The following is a 19,979-nucleotide window of genomic DNA, read 5'->3' as shown; positions in this document are numbered from 1 at the left end:
CTGCCCTTGCCGGGCCGCGGAGCCGGCCGCGTGGCGGGCCCTCGGCCCCCTCCCCCTCCGCGTCGGGCCCCTTCCTCCCGGCTCCCCCTCGCCGCCACCCTCCGTCCGCTCCCGGTAGATTGGAAGCTCGGGCTTTTTGGGGTGCACGCCCCCCTTGACCTAGGTATATGTTTATTTGTTTGTTCAATTAAAGTAAAAGATCGTAACAAAATAACGGGCTCGAGGGAGAGGAATGTGGCGAAGCGTTTGCTCCCTGTTTTCTTTCTTGCGGTTGTTATATTTATGGCTTATAATCTGTCGCAGGCGTGTGCAGAAAGGGAATGTTAAGATTTGGAGAAATTAAAATATTCCCGTTCAGTGCTCTGGGTACTTCCATTTCCCGGAAATTCTGGTTACCCTTTGAGAAGGTGCGGGGTTCGGGGACGTTTCCATTAGGACGTGGATAGCGAAATTAGTTTAGCCCTACCGTACGTGAAGTACAGGCTTTGTTCTCGCCAATTCCCTTCACTGCTTCGCGTTGCCTTCAGAATTTTTTGGAAGAGACCTCATCACAAGATGAAGTTTTCTATTTCTCAGATCACCTGCAAACAGAAAATAAAGGGTTTTGGTGTTGATGATTAGCTTGCATGGTTTACTTTCTTGAGATATGTCCTTCTTAGGTCATTTTGACATGTATTATTCCACAACTTACATATATTTGTGACTAATTTTTCAGACTTTGTGTACGACTATTGTCTACCCCAGTCGCCCACATTTGGGGGTCATAAGTGGCTTGTATTTTTAAAGTGTTAGAATTGGTAAGATACTGTAAAAGGAAGACATTAGCGATGTTTGTGTACCACCTGATGCCGCTGTACCTTTTATGAAAAATTAAGGCAGGTCAAAACAAATTGTCCCCCTGTAAGTTTTGTTTTTCCTGTTAATGTAAATAGTAACAGATCCGGTTATAAACTGCACTTTTCGCTTCCAAATTCTTGGGTCCTAGCTTTCCTTTATTAAAAAGAGGTGTTGCGTGTACATTTTTGTATGTTCTTAAAGTCAGCTCTTAAGGTTGGTATTTAGGAAACTTGTCTGTTTCAAGTCGCCCAGGAATCCCAGCGAGAACTATGGGTAGGTCACACTGTTTGGGGCCACAGTCCTTTCACTGATTGAGATATTACAGGTGAATAACTGTTGCTTATAACAACTTTTCTAAGGGTGTGAACATAAAAATTTGAGATCTTTTTATGATGTTTTAGGTCTGAAGATTTACGGCGCGAATTTGGTCGTTATGGTCCTATAGTTGATGTGTATGTTCCGCTTGATTTCTACACTCGCCGTCCAAGAGGATTTGCTTATGTTCAATATCCTTTCTTCAGATGGCTGATTAGTGAGGGGTGTTGAAGTTTGAAATTCAAGTTTATGTAAGTGGTAATATCTAAAAAGTAGTTTATTTTTGTTCTCTAATGTCTTATGTCTTCAGATTTTTAAAAATTAATTCTGACTCGTGTTGCTCTACTTCTTAAAGTTAATCCAAAAATAATAAAGTCTTTAAAATTCCCATTCATGCTACTGAAATTCAAATCAATGATTATAACGTGTGATTTAAATTTGAATACACTCTGGTTGATACCACCTTTAATTAAGTCAAATTAAAAGTTAATATGTTCTTGTGCTTAGCAAAGTTTGGTGTTCTTGTTTGTTAATTTGAATCACTTGATCAAAAACAAATTGTTTAAAAATGAGGTAAACTTCTTGAATATTGTCCCCTAATTTGCTGTCCTCTGTTGTTACCTCAGAGAATGTAAAGCTGTACAGTTATGGCGACCCCAAAGAGAAAGCATGAAAGAACCTTTAGAGTAGAGTTCTACACTTAAGGCAAGTAGACAAGCCAAAGACCTCTTAAGGATCAGGCTTGAAGAGAAGGGAGAGTTTGGGAAAAGAAAAAATAAAGAAAAGCTGGAAGAAGGACAAGCCTAATGGGAGACAAAGCCTCGCTTTATCTACAAAAGGGGGAAAAGGTTGTTTTTCAAAGTTAAAGATAAAGCCATCTGTCATATTTGGCCAAGCATCTCATGACAAGTCCTTCTGACAAGCACTTAAAGAGTTAAAGGTCAAGATGAAGTTGAATGATGGCCAAGATTAAAGGAATCATACCTGATGTATCCTACAGAATAACTTTTTTTTTTTTTCCTTTTTTTGATGTTTTCTAAGCAGTTAATTTTCAGAATTACTATGGTTTGGTCTAGTGACAAAACCCGTAACTCGATTTTTGTGGGCCTTTGATGTTGTGATTGTGGTCTTGTATAAATGCACTTTTTCTTAGCTTATCAAGTTAAAGTGTAATGGGATATAATATTGTTAAGCTTAAATAATTGAGCATATCTCAGTTTGGACCAGGTTGTCAGTTACCACAGAGTAGCAGGTAGCCACTTTTGGAGTAGTGTGATGTTCTGGGATCAAGGCACAGCTGTGCTTACAGGGGAGACAGGTGCATGCACTGGGGGCTACTTAGAAACAGCTCTAGTGGACTAACAGGGTCGGATCCACTAGCAGTATGGTTTAGAAATTGATTTAAGTTACTGCTGGGGACACACAAAAACTCTTAAGTTTTGGAACTTAGCTCTGTGTAGGTTGGTGGCCTTGCACTGCTTTAGCACATGTGATCTGTTAGCCCTGAATGGGCTGCATAAGACCTTCTGCCTGGTGTGGGTACCTCATCAGAATCTGTGAGAAATCAGCCCCTGACCAGGTGACCTTACTTCCTCTGTTCAGTGAGATCATCTCCCTGTCTTATTATAACAACAGAGGTTTAGACTGTGGATCTCAGGCTATGAAAATTTCTTCATACTTAAATTTAGCGAGTCTCTGATGCTTATGGGAAAAGGCCAAAAACTGCTCCTGTAGGGTCAGCAATCAAGGACAGTTGTAGGATTTGGTTGCAAACCTCTGTTACAGACAAGATGGTAACCGTATGTGACTTGGTAAATAAAGATGGCGATGCATTCTGGCTTGCAGCATTGACCTCATTTTACCTGGTTTGGAGTGGCCTGGGAACCAGGGTCAGCAGTAGTTCGAGGCAGGTGTGTGATACTTGAACCAGAAAAGGGCTTCAAAACCCTGGTCATGCAAAGTAATCTAAAGGAGAATGATAATTTTCGTACATATTCGTAAGTCTTTCTGTGGTCTTAAAAAAGAAATAAGGCTTATCAGTTTTTTTATTGGAAAGACTCTGAAGTCATTTCTCCGGGACTAGCATCAGAGAGATACGTGGCTATCTCCACTGCTGCTGTCTCTTCTACCTGACTCTGTTCCCAGTTAGCTTTTTCTTTCTATCCTCGGCTTAACAGGTAAAGTAGAACCTAACCTTGCCACTTGGCCCAAGATTCTGTTTTTGAGGGTAGTCCCAGAGGATGCGCTGCTCACAGTTTCTTAGCTCTCAATGTAAATCCTTTTTTAAATTACTGCATTTTTGTCTTTTGGAATAACAAAATAATAATATACCCACCGAGTGAACTTGTTCCTTTTTATTAGTTTAGAGTCCAACTGCATTAAACTCAAGGGATGTTCAGCTATAGTATTCAAGGTTCTAAATGCACATCAGTCTTTGCCTTTTCATGTTGAGTGCCCAGTACTTAACCTACACATAATGGCCTCAGGAAGAGAGTGGGAAATCGGGCAATGCAGACAATTTAGTCTCTGGAATAAAAGAACACAAACAATTAGTGTCAGTCTTGAAAGGAGTGTGTCACTTCAGGATTTTTGTTTTGTTTTGTTCTTAAAGAGAGATTTTTGCTATAGGTCGCGTGCACTTACCAGACAGAGAAAATGAGAAATCATCCCCCAGGAGGGTGAACATACCCCAGTCCCTTTTCTTCCATTCTCCTATTGGTATTTTGGGTAGGCATGTGCACATTCCTGGCATGAGTTTCAAGCCACCAGGTCTGGGACTCGAACCAAGTTCAGCCATGTGGGAGTCCAGCACCTTAACCACTGTGCCACCTGCTGGCCCCCAGGGATGTTTTTAATCAGCTCTCCAAATCTTCACACTTCTGTTTTCAAATTTAAGACATTGAAATGGGCAAGCTAGAATAGTGATTTATTTGGTTTGTTTTTCAGGGTAGAATGAAAACCTATATCCATACCTAACTGGCCTCCTCTTCCAAATCTTTTATATCAGACACTGCCTCGAGTGTGTACTTGGCTTTCATTAGAATGTTGGTTTTAGGAAAAGAGAGAGTTATGAACAGACTAATTATAAAGTCAGAGTTCTTAGTACTGTTGCTAATGTGGGGCAGTGTATAAGGCAGCCTAGCTTCCACATCAGAAATGAGTATTAGCAATTCCTGCTTAAGGCTGCTAAATGTTATCTTGAAGTTCTCAGGCTGGATGTCAGTCTCAAACCCACTTTGTAGGAAGCTGTATATTCAGTCTAAGGGTTGGGCTTTCCAGCCTGGGAGTCCGTACAGTGGACTATTGTTTCTTGACAGTGTACAGTTACAGTCTGTGGATGGATGTAGTGTACTCTTGGTACAGTGAGTGTCTTGATAACCCAAGTGGCTAAAAAAGCAGTCTTTCCCACTCATAAAAACCAAGGGGGCTAGAAAGCCAGTCTTCCCTATGCAGACAGTTGCATGAGACAATAGTATACCCAGATCTGGAGAAAACAAAATAAGTTTGGGGTTAATGCTTTCATCTTTATAAGGTAGGGTATATTCTGCTTGCTTACACAAGAACTATTGGCATTTTCTTTTTTCCTTTTTTTTTTTTTTTTCCATTTGAAACAAATATATTAAAAAAATACCTTGGTTTTAGAAAGTTTTTGTTTTGGCATCCAACAGAATTGACATTTGTTTTTCTTTTTGTCTTGTTTTGCAAAATTCTTTAAAAATCAGGAAGAATTTTTTTGATAGGATAACTTGGTGATTCAGCTATAACAGGTCTTATTTCCATAACTATTGGATCTAGTCACATATGTTTTGCCTTAGGAAATCACAAGTGCTTTTTTAATATTGTGAAGTGTTCATGGCTGAATCAACCAACTAATAAGTGGGGTCTGATTGATTTTCTAAAACAGTATTGGGAGAGTGTATTGTTCCAGACTTAACCAACTGAACTTTCATCACCAAAGTTTGCAAAATTTCCCAAGCCCCTTAACATTTAGCACATTTGAGGACGTTCGAGATGCTGAAGATGCTTTACATAATTTGGACAGAAAATGGATTTGTGGACGTCAAATTGAAATACAGTTTGCCCAGGGGGATCGGAAGGGTAAGCACCCCTTAGTATAACATAATATTTTGAGATCTTGGAAGTATTTATGCAGTTTGTCTATCTGCAAAACCTGAAAAGATTGTTTTTAAGAAGATAGAGTATCTTGAATGCATCAGTACTTTTAAAGAAGTATCACAGGGCCTCACAGTAGGTGTAGGTAGAATGTATGGGGAGCTCAGAATACCTGAAATATGTTTGGGCTTTTCACAGAGTTGATCAGTACTATCAGCTATGGCATGTATAATACATTGTGGGTAGAACTGAAAGGTATAAAACCAGGAAGGTTTTAAGTGTCTTTAAAAAATAATCTTAAAAGTATAACTAGGTAATTATGTGGGTATATGGCTATAGAAATGAAGATAGATTTATACTTAGAACAGCTAGATTAAACATAAAGTAGATTTTATATTAGTACATTCATATGCCACACGATGTTTTAGTCAGCAGTGGCCTGCATGTACAGTGGTGGTCCTGTAAGACTGCATAGCCTGGCTATGTAGAAGGTAAGCTATACCTTCTAGGTTTATTAAGTACACTGTGATGTTTGCAGCATGGTGATTAAATTGCCTTCCAGTGCATTTCTCAGAATGTATCCTTATTGGGAACCAGCAGTTAGCGTAATGGCTATGTTGCTGGACTCCCACATAGTCAACCGCGGTTCACGTCCCAGACCCGGTGGCTTCAAACTCACGCCGGGCGCATGTGTGTGCTTGCCCAAGGTCCCGAGAGGAGAATGGAGGAGAAGGGATTGCGGCGTGACCATCCCCCCTGGGGGGTGATTTCTCACTTTCTGTCTCTATGTCTCTGTCTGTCTGGCAAGCGCATGCGCCCTATAGCAAAACCTCTCCCCCAAAAAAGGAATGTATCCTTATTGTGGATCAACACAGGTATTCAGTTGTTTGGTTTTAGATTTTTGCCATGGGACACATGAGCTCACCAGAGAGAGAGAAAGTGGGAAATCACTCCCCAGAGGGGAGTCCTGTAGTCCTCCTCCATTCTCCTCTTGAGATTTTGGGCACACACACACATTCACCTGGCATGATTTTTTTTAAGTGATATTACTATACAGCCAGAGGTATGAGAGAGAGACAGAAACAGAAAACGAGAACCCCCCCCAGATGGCCAGGCAACAATCTGGTCTCCATCTCCTCTTGGGATCATGGGCACACGAGCGTGCACACACGTGACCATCATGAGTTTTAAGTTGCTGGTCTGGGACTCAAATTGTGGTCAACTACATGGGAGGCCGGTGATAACACCATCTGCCGATTCCTCCTGGCAAGATTTTAAAGACACCGACCAGGTCCAATTCTCGAACTGCAATCTGCCATGTGGGAGTCTGGTGCCTTAACTGCCATGCCACCTGCTGCTTCCTCCCTTTTTTTAATGCAGGCATACATACACCAGGTGTTAGCTCCATACTGATGATACAGCATGGGTTTTGAGGTCAAACACCTGGGTTTGAATTGTGGCTCAACCATTATGTTAACTGGGTAAGATACTGAAAGATAGAGGTTGAATTAGCTGCTAAATAAGGAGCACTTAAAGTAAACAAACACTATTAGTAATTCTCTAGTTCTTGGCTTTGGTGATGGGTTTACTATGGTGTTTATATGTGCATACACATATACCTATGAAATCACTGCTTCATAGAGTTTAAATAAATAAAGGTAAATAAAATAATTATTTTAAAAAAAAAAAAAAAACTCATACTGGGTGTGGGTGTGTGTATATGTGCACCCATAATCCCAAGAGGAGAATGGGAGACAAGGGATTGCAGCATACCCCTGGGGTATGATTTTTCACTTTCTGTCTGTCTCTCTGGTGAACACATGCATCCTATATCAAAAATCTCTTAGAGACCAGCACATGGCATAATGGCTACATCACTGGACTCTCATGTAGTCGACCACGGTTTGAGTCCCAGACCCAGTGGCTTAAACTCATGCCAGGTACATGTGCGTGTGTGCCCGCCCACCCAAGATCCCGAGAAGAGAATGGAGGAGAAGAGATTGCAGCGTGGCCATCCCCCCAGGGGGTGATTTCTTGCTTTCTGTCTGTCTGTCTGTCTTTCTGGCAAGCACACACACCCTGTAGCAAAAACCTCTCCAAAATAAAGAAATGAAGGAAGGAAGGAATTCATTAATAGATGGTTACGTTGCTGGACTCCCACATAGTCGACTGTGGTTTGAATCCCGGACCTGGCAGCTTAAAAAACTCATGCTGGGCACATGTGCATGCATGCCCAAAATCCTGCGAGGAGAATGGAGAAGAAGGGATTGAGATGTGGCCATCCCCCTGGGGAGTTCTTACTTTCTGTCTCTCTGGCAAGCGCACATACCCTTTAGCAAAAATCTCTCCCCCAAAAAAAGAATTGAGGACTGCCCAGAAGTATAGGTATATAAGGTATTCAGTAAATATTAGTTCATTTCTACCTTTATTTTGGTCATATGAGGTCTCTCAAAACTGTAAGTATATATTACTGCATTTTACCACTATGTGTTGTTTATAGGCCACCAATAAGTATTTTGTTATTGTTAATTGTGTTTCTAATGGATAGAACCCATGCGAGGTAATTCCAAGTTGGTACATGGTTCAAATAGCATTTGATTTGGAATTGTTAAAAATACATTTATGGAGTAGGGCCTGCAGGTGGTGTGATGGTTAGGGGCACTGGGCTCCCACATGGCCAACCATGGTTCAAGTTCTGGACCTGACTGCTTGCTTTCTCACTTTATCTCTCACTCCGTCCCTCTCTGGTCAAATTAAAATGAATAAAAATTTTTTAAAAAATACATTTATGGGGTCCAAGTGCAGTGGAGTGTGCTGAGACATTTGCTCCCCTAGCTGGGACCACATGAGAGGCCCAGGTTTGATTCCTAACAGCCAGGTACAGCGGCATACCCCTTTAATCCTGGTGACTCGGAAAGGATGAGACAGAAGATTGTGAACTCAGGGCTGGCCTGGCTACAAAGCAAGATTCCTGTCTTTAAGAAAAATAAATAAATGAAAAAGAAAAGCCATATGTGCCAGACACATGCTTGTGGTCCCAGCTTGGAGACTGAGGCAGGAGGATCACATGGAGAGGCCCTGTCTAGAAGGAAAATTTTAAAAATTCTTTAATGGTATATATTCCTAATATTGAAGTAGTTGATGTGCTTTGGTCAGCAAGCTAAATGCTGAAAAACAAAATAGGGAATTTAGAGAGTATTGAGTCTTATTTTGTTTGTTTGTTGTGGGGTTTTTGTTTTTGTTTGTTGGAGAGGTTTTTCGCTACAGAGCGCATACGCTCGCCAGAGAGACAGAAAGCGAGAAATTACCACCACCACCACCTGGGGGGTGGGGGGGGGAAGGCCACGCCGCAATCCCCTCTCCTCTGTTCTCCTCTCCAGATCTTGGGCACACATGCACACGTGCCCAGCGTGAGCTTAAGCCACCAGGTCTGAGACTCGAACTGCGGTCGACTACGTGGGAGTTTGGTGACATAGCCATTACGCTAACTGCTGGTCCCAGTTTTTTGTTTTCACTATAGGGTGTGTATATTTGCCAGGGGGAAAGGAGAAAAGGAGAAATCATCCCTCGGGGGGAGTGGCCACACCACAGTCCCCTTTCCTCCATTATTCTCTCAAGGTTGTGGGGACACCAATGTACGCGTAGCCAGTGTTTCTCTAGGGCTCAAACCATGCAATTGTTATGTAGCCATCTTGACCACTACACCACTGGCTGGCCTTAGAGTATCCTTTTTGACATAAACAGCCTTCTGATGGGCTTTCTTGAAAATAAAAGAATACCTTGTCTAGTATAGTATTCACAGTTAACCTTGACCCTCACCGAAAAGGACATGAGAGCTGAGTCATGTTTTAGGCCTGCATTTCACACCAGAACTAGTTACCTCTAACAGATTCCAGAACATATTATGTACTTCCCTTGGTGTAAGAAGAGGGGCTGCAGGAATTTTATCCTGTGATCTGACTGTACTACAGTATGTAAGTACCGTGTGCTGTAGAATAGCATGTATGAGTCTACATTTATAGTATATATTAAAATCACATACTGGAATTTTAGTGTGGATGATACAAACATACCGAGTTTTTAGTATTTCTGTTGTATGTATTTCCTAGCACCCAATCAGATGAAGGCCAAGGAAGGGAGGAATGTGTACAGTTCTTCGCGCTATGACGATTATGACAGATACAGACGTTCAAGAAGCCGAAGTTATGAAAGAAGGAGATCAAGAAGTCGGTCTTTTGATTACAACTATAGAAGATCTTATAGTCCTAGAAAGTAAGTGTGACATGTAGCACATGTTTTAAAAAGTGTTAGTTAGAATTTAATTTTTTTAGTTTGTGTTCTCGTAGTTACATACATTGAATGCTTCATTGAGACTGGAAATATTTTAGCATTTCATATAAATTGTAGCTTGTGTTTAATATGAATTTTAAGATTCCCTATAAATAGACATTTGTCACTGTTTGCTTTTTCTGATATGCTTTTTAGCAGTAGACCGACTGGAAGACCACGACGTAGCAGAAGCCATTCCGACAACGATAGGTAAATAACTTTGCTTTGAAAAAGACTTGTATATTTTTCAATTTCAGAGTGAACTTTTGCTCTAAAAGTAACAAATTTGATTATTATAGAATCTAATTTTTACTCTAATTGTATCTCTCCTCTGTTTTGAAAGATTCAAACACCGAAATCGATCTTTTTCAAGATCTAAATCCAATTCAAGATCACGATCCAAGTCCCAGCCCAAGAAAGAAATGAAGGCTAAATCACGTTCTAGGTCTGCATCTCACACCAAAACTAGAGGCACCTCTAAAACAGATTCCAAAACACATTATAAGTCTGCCTCAAGATATGAAAAGGAATCGAGGAAAAAAGAACCACCTAGATCCAAATCTCAGTCAAGATCACAGTCTAGGTCTAGGTCCAAATCTAGATCCAGGTCGTGGACCAGCCCTAAGTCCAGTGGCCACTGACAGTATAAACCATGATCATTTTTAGGCATGTATCATTCATTTACTCATAGTTTGGTTTACTTTAAATTATCAGGAGTACAATGTTGCAATGATGCTTAAAAAACACTTGTTAGTTTTATTTTCCCCTGTACCAGACAATGGTTATAATTAAAATGAAATGCTGTTGAGAAGCCACTCTTAAGAGTCCAGTTTGTTTAATGTTATGGGCAGCTACCAATTTGTGGTGTCTCTGTATATTTTTGTAAAGATTCTCATTTTTTATGCTTGAAGTATTTGGTGAAAAGATGTTGGTTGACCATAATTTGCAACATTGTCTTATTAAAATAACTTTCATATCCATATTTGGTAGAACTGTTAACCTAGAAATGTAGCTTGCTAATAAGATAGAATGATACGAAAGTGAAGTTGCAGCCACAGTAGAACACTGACTGCTCAGACACATTTAGGTTCAAGCTGGACCTTTTTGTCTTGCCAAGATGTGTAGGCCCATGATAGTTTATTTATGATGCAGTGTGGAGTAGTTCTTTTGTTAACCCCACCGTCTTGGGGAATGAAGCCAGCTGGGCTAAGGAGCATTTTCAGGGAGTTTGAATTTTTAACTAAAACATGAAGCCTTCGCTGCTTTTTTTTTTCTGATTTCTATCAAGATTTGGAACATACAGTTACCAGAAAAACTCACTTTAAATTTTGAGCAGGTCATTGGTGGCAGAAATAATTTTAAGGGGGAAAAGAATGTTCTGTGTAGTCTGAAACTTAAAGAGCATTGTTGACCATAAATGTTGCTTAGTTTTCTTACTGCTGTTAGAAGCAAGTAAATGGTTGCAAAGTAGTAGGTTTTGTGTGTGTGTGTGCATAGTGTAAAAGAACTGAATTTTGATGCTTACAGCACTTGACACGTGCATTTGTATCAAAATTTGCCTACCTCTTCATGAAGGAGGCCTGCTCTTCACACCTCAGTTTATTTAATGTGAGGCACGGTGAAGGACAACACTCCCATTGTAGGTGATTCTGTGGTGCCATGGAATTCAAATTAATTTTGAGAAAAGGATTGGTTTTAAGCAAGAGTCACATCTGAGTTTTTGATTATCAATGTGTAGCACCTCTTAAAAGTGAGGAAATAATACCCTTAACCATTTATAATTTCTAGTATTTCTCTGAAAGATCGTTTTGGAGGCATTTAATGTGATTTGACACGTCCATCCTCATTTCAGAATGAAAAGCTAAGCATCTACTAAAATCTTAGATTGCTTGCTTACTGATATAAGAAATACTGTGGGGAAACAATTCCCTTATAGACGATTAATTTTTTTCAATTTTGGTTTTAGTAACATAGGCCTCGCCTGTAAAGAACAAAAAGATGGCTTTTAAATACTGTTTGTGGAATGTGTTTCAAGGATCGATTCTAGAATCTTTGTATATTTGATAGTATTTCTAACTTTCATTTCTTTACTGTTTGCAGTTAATGTTCATGTTCTGCTATGCAATCATTTATATGCACGTTTCTTTAATTTTTTTAGATTTTCCTGGATGTATAGTTTAAACAACAAAAAGTCTATTTAAAACTGTAGCAGTAGTTTGCAGTTCTAGCAAAGAGGAAAGTTGTGGGGTTAAACTTTGTATTTTCTTTCTTATAGAAGCTTCTAAAAAGGTATTTTTATATGTTCTTTTTAACAAATATTGTGTACAACCTTTAAAACATCAATGTTTGGATCAAAACAAGACCCAGCTTATTTTCTGCTTGCTGTAAATTAAGCAAACATGCTATAATAAAAACAAAATGAAGGAAATAATGATTAACTGGAATTATTATAGTATTGAATATGAGTCTAAAATAACAGTGGAAATAGTGCTTTGTAGATTTAGGAATATTTTTAATCAGCATTGCGCTAGGCACAGCTTTTATATTGGAAATGGTAAACCTTGCCAGAAAGCTACATCTTTTAGATAAGTAGAAGTAATTCCTTGTGTAATGTCAGAGTTGTTTCATGATTGCCCACTAAGCCTCTTGGGTTAAATAACCTAGAAGGTTATTTGTTAGTGTTAAGACACACATGAGACTTGACAGCTCTAAGTTTGTGCTTTCATTATTGGATAGATCTGTAATTCTGCTTTCCCATTTCCTAAACAAGGAGCATTAGACCTCATGTTTATGTCATGATTTAAAATTCTTTTTCATTGAATCTTGGTGAACAGTTAGTATTAAGAGATAACCACTTTGGGATAGTGGTTTGGGAGTTTTGTGGTTTTGGATTCTAGCTACTTTATAATTATAGCTGATAATTTCTTAAGTGTTTATGATGTGCCAGACCCTGTTAGTAAGGCTATATGTTAACAAACTCTTTACTCTTCACAAAACCCTATGAGAAAGACTTTTCCCCATATCACGAATAAGGAAACTAAGACACAAAAGGCAGAGCCAGAATGTGAGCCCAGACCTGGTTCTTCGATCATTTACTTATTAGTGACTGTGAGAGAAGTAGATTGAGGAGATAGCCCATTGAAATTGTTCTCAGTCTCTGTACAGCTAGGCCTGATGTTTTTGTTATTTTTTTTTTAACTTCTGTCAGTTTATTTTTAGACTAAGACTTTTCTTAAGAATCCTGTATAATGTTTTAAAATGAAATACCTAACACAGTTTAGAAAGAACTGTATTATAATTAAACTCATGGCAGGATCTTTCTGATAACTTGATGAGGATCTTTACACGGTGTTTTAAATTAATTTTGGGTTTCATAGTTGAGTCTACAGTGGTTGAGTACCTACAGTGTCTGGCACTGGCCTCAGTGCTAAATAGACTAGTCAAACCAACACTCAGGTGAGGGCTGACACTTGACATTCTTTTTACTTAAGATCTCTGCATCTTTTTTTTTTTTTTTTAAGCCAAATAAGCAAGAAGAAAAATGAGAGATAATGCTTCAGTGAGAAAGGAAAGGTGCTACATAGAATATGAGCGGTTAAGTTACCGCCCAGGGAAAGGCCTGGGAGCTATTGTACTATTCTCTTGAAATGTGGCCCTGTAAGCTGCTACATCCAGTTCAACTAACAAATCCTGTATACCAGAGAGAAGAATAAAGAAAACCAAACTGACAAACATCCTTCTTTTATTTAAGACCAAACTGCAGCTGGAATACCCAGTACAGTTCTGCTTACTACACTTCAAGAAAGATCTGAAAGCGGAAAAAGAACCAAAGAAGGGCAGTTCAAGCGACCAAAGGGTGGGTGGAAGGTGCTGCAGTATGAATACTGTACGAATATTTTGACTCTGGTCTGAAAAGATAAAAGAATGTTATCGAAAACTACATGGAATAATTGAAGTCCCTTCAAGTTTGAAAGTAAGCATTTTAGGACAAATAAAAGGAAATTCAACTTTGTACTTGTGGAAACTAATCCCTAAATATGAATAGGTTTATATTGATTCCTGGGTAACAGATCCATAGTAAATTATCGGAAACTAGGATGTCTGAATATTGAGGAAGACAGCCATAGTCTCTTGCAGTGCCTCTGTTGGTCTGTCTCAAACTGAATTGGGTGGGAAAAGATATGGTCCAATGTAAACTTTTTCTCGGTTATCTCGTAAGTCAGTTGCATTTCGCCATTATTGGCAGATTTTGCCTTTATTCTGGTGCCAATGTGTTCTGCCTAATCATTAGCTCTGTTGGCATCTGAGTTTATTTACATCTTCTTTAACCACTCGTTGCCAGATAAATTCCAATCATACTTGACACCCAGCTAAGAGGGCCCATCTCTTCTCACCTCTGTTCTAGTCAGTATATTCAGTAAATACTTACATGGAGCCCTTACTGTGGGCAAAGCACTGTCCTGGATAGTTGGGGAGAAAAAGCGGTCGTAATTTCCTGATTCAATAACTGAGCACAATCGAGAGAGTCGTTACAGTCTGGCCTTGTTTTGTGTAAGGTGTATTATTCATAACCATATTTTACACCATATCATAATGTAATTATTAAAGCCCAGTATACTATGAAAGAAAAGTTATTTGTGGTTATATGCCATTTGAAAGTATCCAGTATTTGTTTGCATCCCATTAATACCAATAATGAGAAAAATGTTTTAATCTGTAATAAATTTGATTTATTGTGCAGTGACTGTAATATACTAGAGTTATATTAAATTGTTAACTCTGCCTCATCAAACAGTTATTAGGAAATAATCCCCAAAATAAGTATTTAACTTTGCATTAGATATAAAGGAGACTCTGGGTGCTATAATTAGATTGAGGCAGACAGAGCTGTTATCCCAACTGATTTAATTAGTATGTTCTGTAATTGAGAAAATGTTCACCAGATTATACCTTTTAGTGATTTACCTGTACATTTTATAGGGGACGTGTTCTGTGTATAGTAAATAAATAACTTTTATAGTCTCACAAAATGTTTTGGATTCCTTAGTTCCTTATTAGAATACAAAGATTGTTTACCTATATGTTGCTTCCATCACATATTTGATTTTTGTCATTTTTGCCACATATCTAAAACTTCATGTAAAGCTAATTCATCTAAAAAAATCTGGATATGGAGTTAAGCCTTTATGATTATTTTGAAAATGTAGAATACATATAACTTGAAGTATGGAATGGAGGTATTCTTATCCCTGCTTTATTTTTTAAAATATTTTAAGCCTCACCCAGAACCACAGCACATAGCTGTGATCACACAGTAGTTGGGGCAGATCCTAGGCCAGAGTCTGTAATCTTTCCCTTGGTTTATTTTGTCACATGGAAAAGTTTTCATAGCTTTGTTTCATGGAGAATATTAGATTGATATAGTGGAATTTAGAGTTAGAACGAAGATGGCTATAGATTTAATTACAAAGTGTATATTGTTTCATATCTTTATATGATTGTAAGTATTAAGGTGGTTGTTCTTATGGGTAGAGGTTCTGCATATTTTTAACAACTTAATACATAGTTCAAAAGGTTTCGCCCTCCACCTCTTCTAGCTCCTTTCAGCTGAGGTTAAAGCATTCAAGGAGGGAGGATTAAGTCACATATTGAATTGAAATTTTGTTTAAAACAATTATTGGTAAAGACACGTATTAGGTTTTTGTGTTACTCTAGCTTTTTTTTGGTGGAAAATATTTTGTCATACAATATTTGATAGTTCTCTATAGTAAAGTCAGAAAAGGCCCCTGTGGTTTTGGCAACTACTAAACTAGAACTCATTGTTTTAGGGGATCTTCTGTGGCCCTTTCCATTAATATAGAAAGCTGTCATTAGCATGTAATGTGCCAAGCCACACAATTAAATATAAGACCATGCCTGGGAAATGGGTGGTAGTCTTCTATAGATGATAGTTGTCATTTATGCTCACTTGAATTTAATTGTACTTTTTTTTTTTTCATAACTCATGACCTTACAAAGTAATGAATAACTTCTGAATGAGAAAGATAGTAAATGTAATCCAGTGTCTCAGAGGTGGTAACCCAGAGATTTTCCAGCCTGGCTTTCCAAATTTCAGTTTCTTGGAAATCTTTTGTTGTACTGCATTTTGACCATATTCCTGTTTGTGAAGTCCTGTGATAATAGTATCTTGAAGAGGGGAAGCTATGGCTTGAGTGATAGCTGAGGAGTAATCAGATTCTACCAGGAGGACCATCAGAACTTGAGGAGTCCCAGGAATAAACTCTTATTTTAGCTTGTGCTATCTTCATAAGTATGGTGAAGTAAGCCACCTGTTTATTGAGCTGTTGACAATCTATTCTGAAAGTCACAATGGAAAAGGGTCCTACTTTTGGGTTTTGTCCTCTGCCCCCTTCCTCTAACAGTGTTGCTTATTTTTATTGTGTTTCTGTGTATTTGTAATAGCTGTTTCACCCTTGTATAATGATGGGCTTTTTTCTTTTTGGAATAAAATGCAAGGCATGTAAATTTATTTTATTGATAATTGACAGTTGTTTGTAAAGAAGTAAAAGCCCTTTGTATCTAGTTTTTTTGCAGATCACATTTCTCCGAATGCTGAGTGAAGAAATAAAACTGGTCTAGGAGCCAAAAACTTGTTTAGGTTTTGCTCTACCTTACAGATTTGTGAGTACCCAGGTAGACTTTTTGTTCATTTACAGAAGGTTTTAAGAGATGGACTCAGTCCTTCTGGCTTTACAGAGTAATCGCCAATGAGGTACATAACAACTAAACACTAAGAGGTTTGTGAGGGACCAGCAGTTAGCGTAATGGCTATGTCCCTGGACTCCCAAGTAGTTGACTGTGGTTCTAGTCCCGGACTCAGTGGCTTAAACTCACGCTGGGGGCGTGTGCGCCTAAGATCCCAAGAGGAGAATGGAGAAGGGATTGCGGCTTTGTGAAGTTTTGCAGAGGGCCTTTAAAAAGTTCATAGAGAATATGTGGGGTTTTTTTCAGGGGAATAGCAATTCCATTTTATATGAACTTTCCAAAGTATCCTTATAACCTATGGCCACACCCTGTTTCAGTATTAGTATTGCTGAGAATTACAAGTCGTTCTTTAACTATATAAACTGTTAAGCTAGTCCCAAATTATCTTTTCAAGTCCTATCCTCACATTTCAGTTTTTATGTATTCTAAGTATTAATCAGTCATGACAAACAAGCCATTGGGAAAAGGAAAACTTTTATTTTAAAATATCATGCTTCAAATTCATATTACGTACACTAAGTACTATATAACAGCCTTCAAGATATTAATATTTGGCTTGGGGAGTATTAATTCATCTGAATTTACCTGGAGAAATACAGTGTAGCTATTCTGCTTATAAACAAAAGGTGCCAAATTAGAAAACAGCATTAACTTTTAACAATCTTAAATTTTAAACTGACCCACAGTTTTTCTTTTGCTGTTTATTGAAGTGAACTGTAGCATTTACCTGTTATCAAAAGTATTATGCAAGAAATTACATCTTTTGTGTAAATGGTCCCCTGGGTTGCATGTACTCCCAACAAAACCCACTGGCACTGTACACAGCTGTAATTGTATCACAGGTTACAAGAACTGGTGAACACCAAAATGAATCTCTTAAGGTTGGAGGGACCCTTCAATAGTTCATCAATCTTTGGGCTTAAGGAAGACAGTCCCACAACGCATTTTACATCTCTTTAAAAAAGGAAGTTTTTTAGCAGCTTAAACCTTTTGTTATAATATGAAACTTAGTACACTTGGAATTTACCTTGAGATATAGTTACAACCAGATCAATTACAACATAGATACACTGGCACTGTAGCACAAGGGCAAACTTTAAAAACAAACTGTCTTAGACCTTTAAAATTAGGCCATAGTAGAAAAAAACAGTTCATGGTCTTACATTCAGCAAGTTCATACTAAAATACTCTTATTTGTGTACGATAAAGGCCAAGAAAACTTTACATATACTATAAGTTTATTACATGTTATTTACATGGCTCTTTTTTCCCTAGGTACTTAAGACTTTGACATTATACAACTTTCCACCTTAAACAAGTTTTGCAGAGATGACAGTGAAGCCAGATCACTGTCAAACTAGCCTGTGCAGTGCTGCCATACAAACATTATTGAAGCTACTGAGACTGACTACCAAACACTATAAAACAGGATTCTGGTGCAGTTACTGGCAAACAGGGGCCGCTGGGATATACTGGCTTCATTCTAAAGCCCCAAGTGCCGTTTCCACATTCACCATTGTAGAGTTGACTAAAAAGATACTATTCATTAAAAAATTCACATTTGCTTTTGGTAGTGAGTGCATCAGACTGTTAGCTATTCAATTATTCTCAGTCCTTAGCTAGATGCTTATCTGATTCACTAATTTTCAACCAGTAAATATGATCTATGAGTGATCACCTTAAATTACTATTTTTTCACAAGGGATGGAAAAAGCCGATTCCTGTACCATTCCCCAAATCTAAACTAAAGCGGATTCACTTAGAAACTAATTGAGAACACTTACTATCAAGTACAATTAGGTTATTTTAAGTTGCACTGGTATTACCATTACATCACAGTGCACAAGACACATGAGATAAAAATAAAATGTTTACATTAATGAGTAGTTTTATACAGATAAATCTGTTTCAGACCAATTGACAATTCTCAGTAAACATTAAATTTATGTTTAAATTTAACATTAGGTCTCAATCTTCATACCTGTACTTTAAGTAAGGTTTTAAGTTGAAATGTCATTATTTCCTTATCTGAAGGATTGAAGGAAACAGGAACCCAGTGGCTTGGTGGTTTGGGAAGAACGCTTGGTGATGGCGGCTCACTGAATTTGGCCCCCGCGTAGTTCTGACTAGCTTGAGATTTAAAAAGTAAACTGGGACTGGATAAGCCAGAGTTCCAGTTTTGATTATTTGGCAAGTTTTTGTTCTTCCCCCCATTTTGCATGGCCTGCCATGCAGCTGCAGATGAACTATAACTATGTCCTCTTTCTTTTTTCTTATGAACAATCTTCATCTGGGAATTCTGATCCTTGGTCTTCTGTCTATTAAGCTGTTGTTGGTTCTTACTAACATTTCTAGACTGAGGGGCTGGAATGTTATACCTCTCTCCACCACCCATCTTCAGCTTCTTTGTCACCTGCAAGTAAAGAGAAGTACAGAGTGAAAACCCAGTAAGGAAAGTTGAAGTTTTTAAGATGCTTAGACCAACAGTCCCAGCTTGTAGACTGAAAAATGAATGGGTTGCCCAGCTCCTTTAACTCAAACTAAAGCAAGATGTTTCCACTTGACCACACACATGGCCTGTTTATTACCTTTCCTCAGAAACATGGACTTAGCCACAAATCCAAATAAGCCTCTAAAAAATACAAACAGCTGAGGATGGATCCACCATAAAATGTCCTGCTATGGTGTGCATTTTTATACCTTTCAGTCTGCTTTTCAGATTGCAGGATTTCCACCACCTGTCCTCTTCCTGGCTGCCAAGCCCAGGGTAACAGGAGCTGCTTTCTGACGGATCCCTTCCTTTGTCTCAATGCATACGTTTTCATGGGCCGATCTGCTGAGTTCAGCCTAGGAGCTGAGGCCAACATCGGAGTCTCCTCAGCACACAAGTTTGAGAGAAGTCCTGTCTAGAAAAGTAAGATGATATCATTACTTCAACTGACAGAAAGGGGAGAAAGCAATCGCTTAGGTTTACTACAGAAATGGCTGTAATTTGTCTGAAGATGGCTTTCCTTAACCTCATAACCACCGGCATTTAAGAACTCTCCTCGGCCTTGAGATCGAGGAGCTCCTGGGGAATGCTTGGGTGTCTCAAAGTACCGCCACAAGTTCTGGTTGTTTATTCGTGGAAAGACCTTTCAGAGCCGCTCACGTATTTTTGAGATTAAAATGATAGGTTGAAATAAGGAAAGCGTTAGCCTTTACTGTCCAAGAAACTTGCTTAAAATAGGTTTTCTGGAGAGACCAGGTGGCCCACGCCCGTCGGTCTTCGTCTTTCCCAGCACGTCCGCGTCCTGCCGAGGGTTTCCTGTGGACGACCCACTCCCCGTGTCACCTCCGTCCTCACGAGCCACAACCTAAGCCGCGTCCCATCTGAAGTACTGGAGATAGAACAACTCCCAGGACAGTTCACGCTCGGGGTCTCGCTGCCGTCAGATGTCCCAAGAACCCGAGTTACCCAGCAAGCAGTGAGCCGCCTTCCCTTCCGCAGCGCAGGGTCGGGGGGCCTCCCACACGGCTCAGCGCCGCTCGGTACACGAGCGAGTTCCGGACTCGGTCTCACGGCCCAGCGCGGGCTTGGCTTCCCCAAGGCTCCATCCTCTGCCAGGCCCAGGGTCCTG

The 19,979-nt window shown here is 39.1% G+C and overlaps 2 protein-coding genes and 1 long non-coding RNA gene across 4 annotated transcripts in view; 2 read left to right on the top strand and 1 right to left on the bottom strand.

The window, feature by feature from the left end:
• Nucleotides 1-16,123, top strand: part of SRSF10 (serine and arginine rich splicing factor 10) — a gene marked incomplete in the record, with an annotated part of 19,873 nt that extends 3,750 nt beyond the window's left edge. The window contains 6 exon segments of the mRNA XM_014591973.2: nt 1,239-1,343; nt 5,147-5,250; nt 9,375-9,537; nt 9,751-9,804; nt 9,938-10,039; nt 13,346-16,123. Coding sequence (XP_014447459.1) covers nt 1,239-1,343; nt 5,147-5,250; nt 9,375-9,537; nt 9,751-9,804; nt 9,938-10,039; nt 13,346-13,406 — 589 coding nt within the window.
• On the top strand, nt 3,894-4,641 carry LOC106736080 (uncharacterized). The gene is made up of 2 exons (XR_001371204.2): nt 3,894-4,535; nt 4,576-4,641. It is a non-coding gene; the product is annotated as an uncharacterized LOC106736080 (long non-coding RNA).
• A 691-nt stretch (nt 16,124-16,814) lies between the features above and the next one.
• The window catches only part of PNRC2 (proline rich nuclear receptor coactivator 2), a 4,273-nt gene continuing 1,108 nt past the window's right edge, over nt 16,815-19,979 (bottom strand). For both annotated transcript variants that reach the window (XM_006159378.3, XM_027776126.1), the window contains 2 exons: nt 19,060-19,265; nt 16,815-18,772 (listed from right to left, as the gene is read on the bottom strand). In XM_006159378.3, coding sequence (XP_006159440.1) covers nt 18,335-18,754 — 420 coding nt within the window. In that variant the 5' untranslated portion in view covers nt 18,755-18,772; nt 19,060-19,265 and the 3' untranslated portion in view covers nt 16,815-18,334. The remainder of the gene's footprint in view (nt 18,773-19,059; nt 19,266-19,979) is intronic.

Source organism: Tupaia chinensis, unplaced genomic scaffold (assembly GCF_000334495.1).
Source record: "Tupaia chinensis unplaced genomic scaffold, TupChi_1.0 Scaffold000628_1, whole genome shotgun sequence".
In the NCBI taxonomy this organism is placed as follows: Eukaryota; Metazoa; Chordata; class Mammalia; order Scandentia; family Tupaiidae; genus Tupaia; species Tupaia belangeri.
Note: the sequence above shows the minus strand (reverse complement) of the source record. Positions and strands in the feature narration are given on the sequence as shown.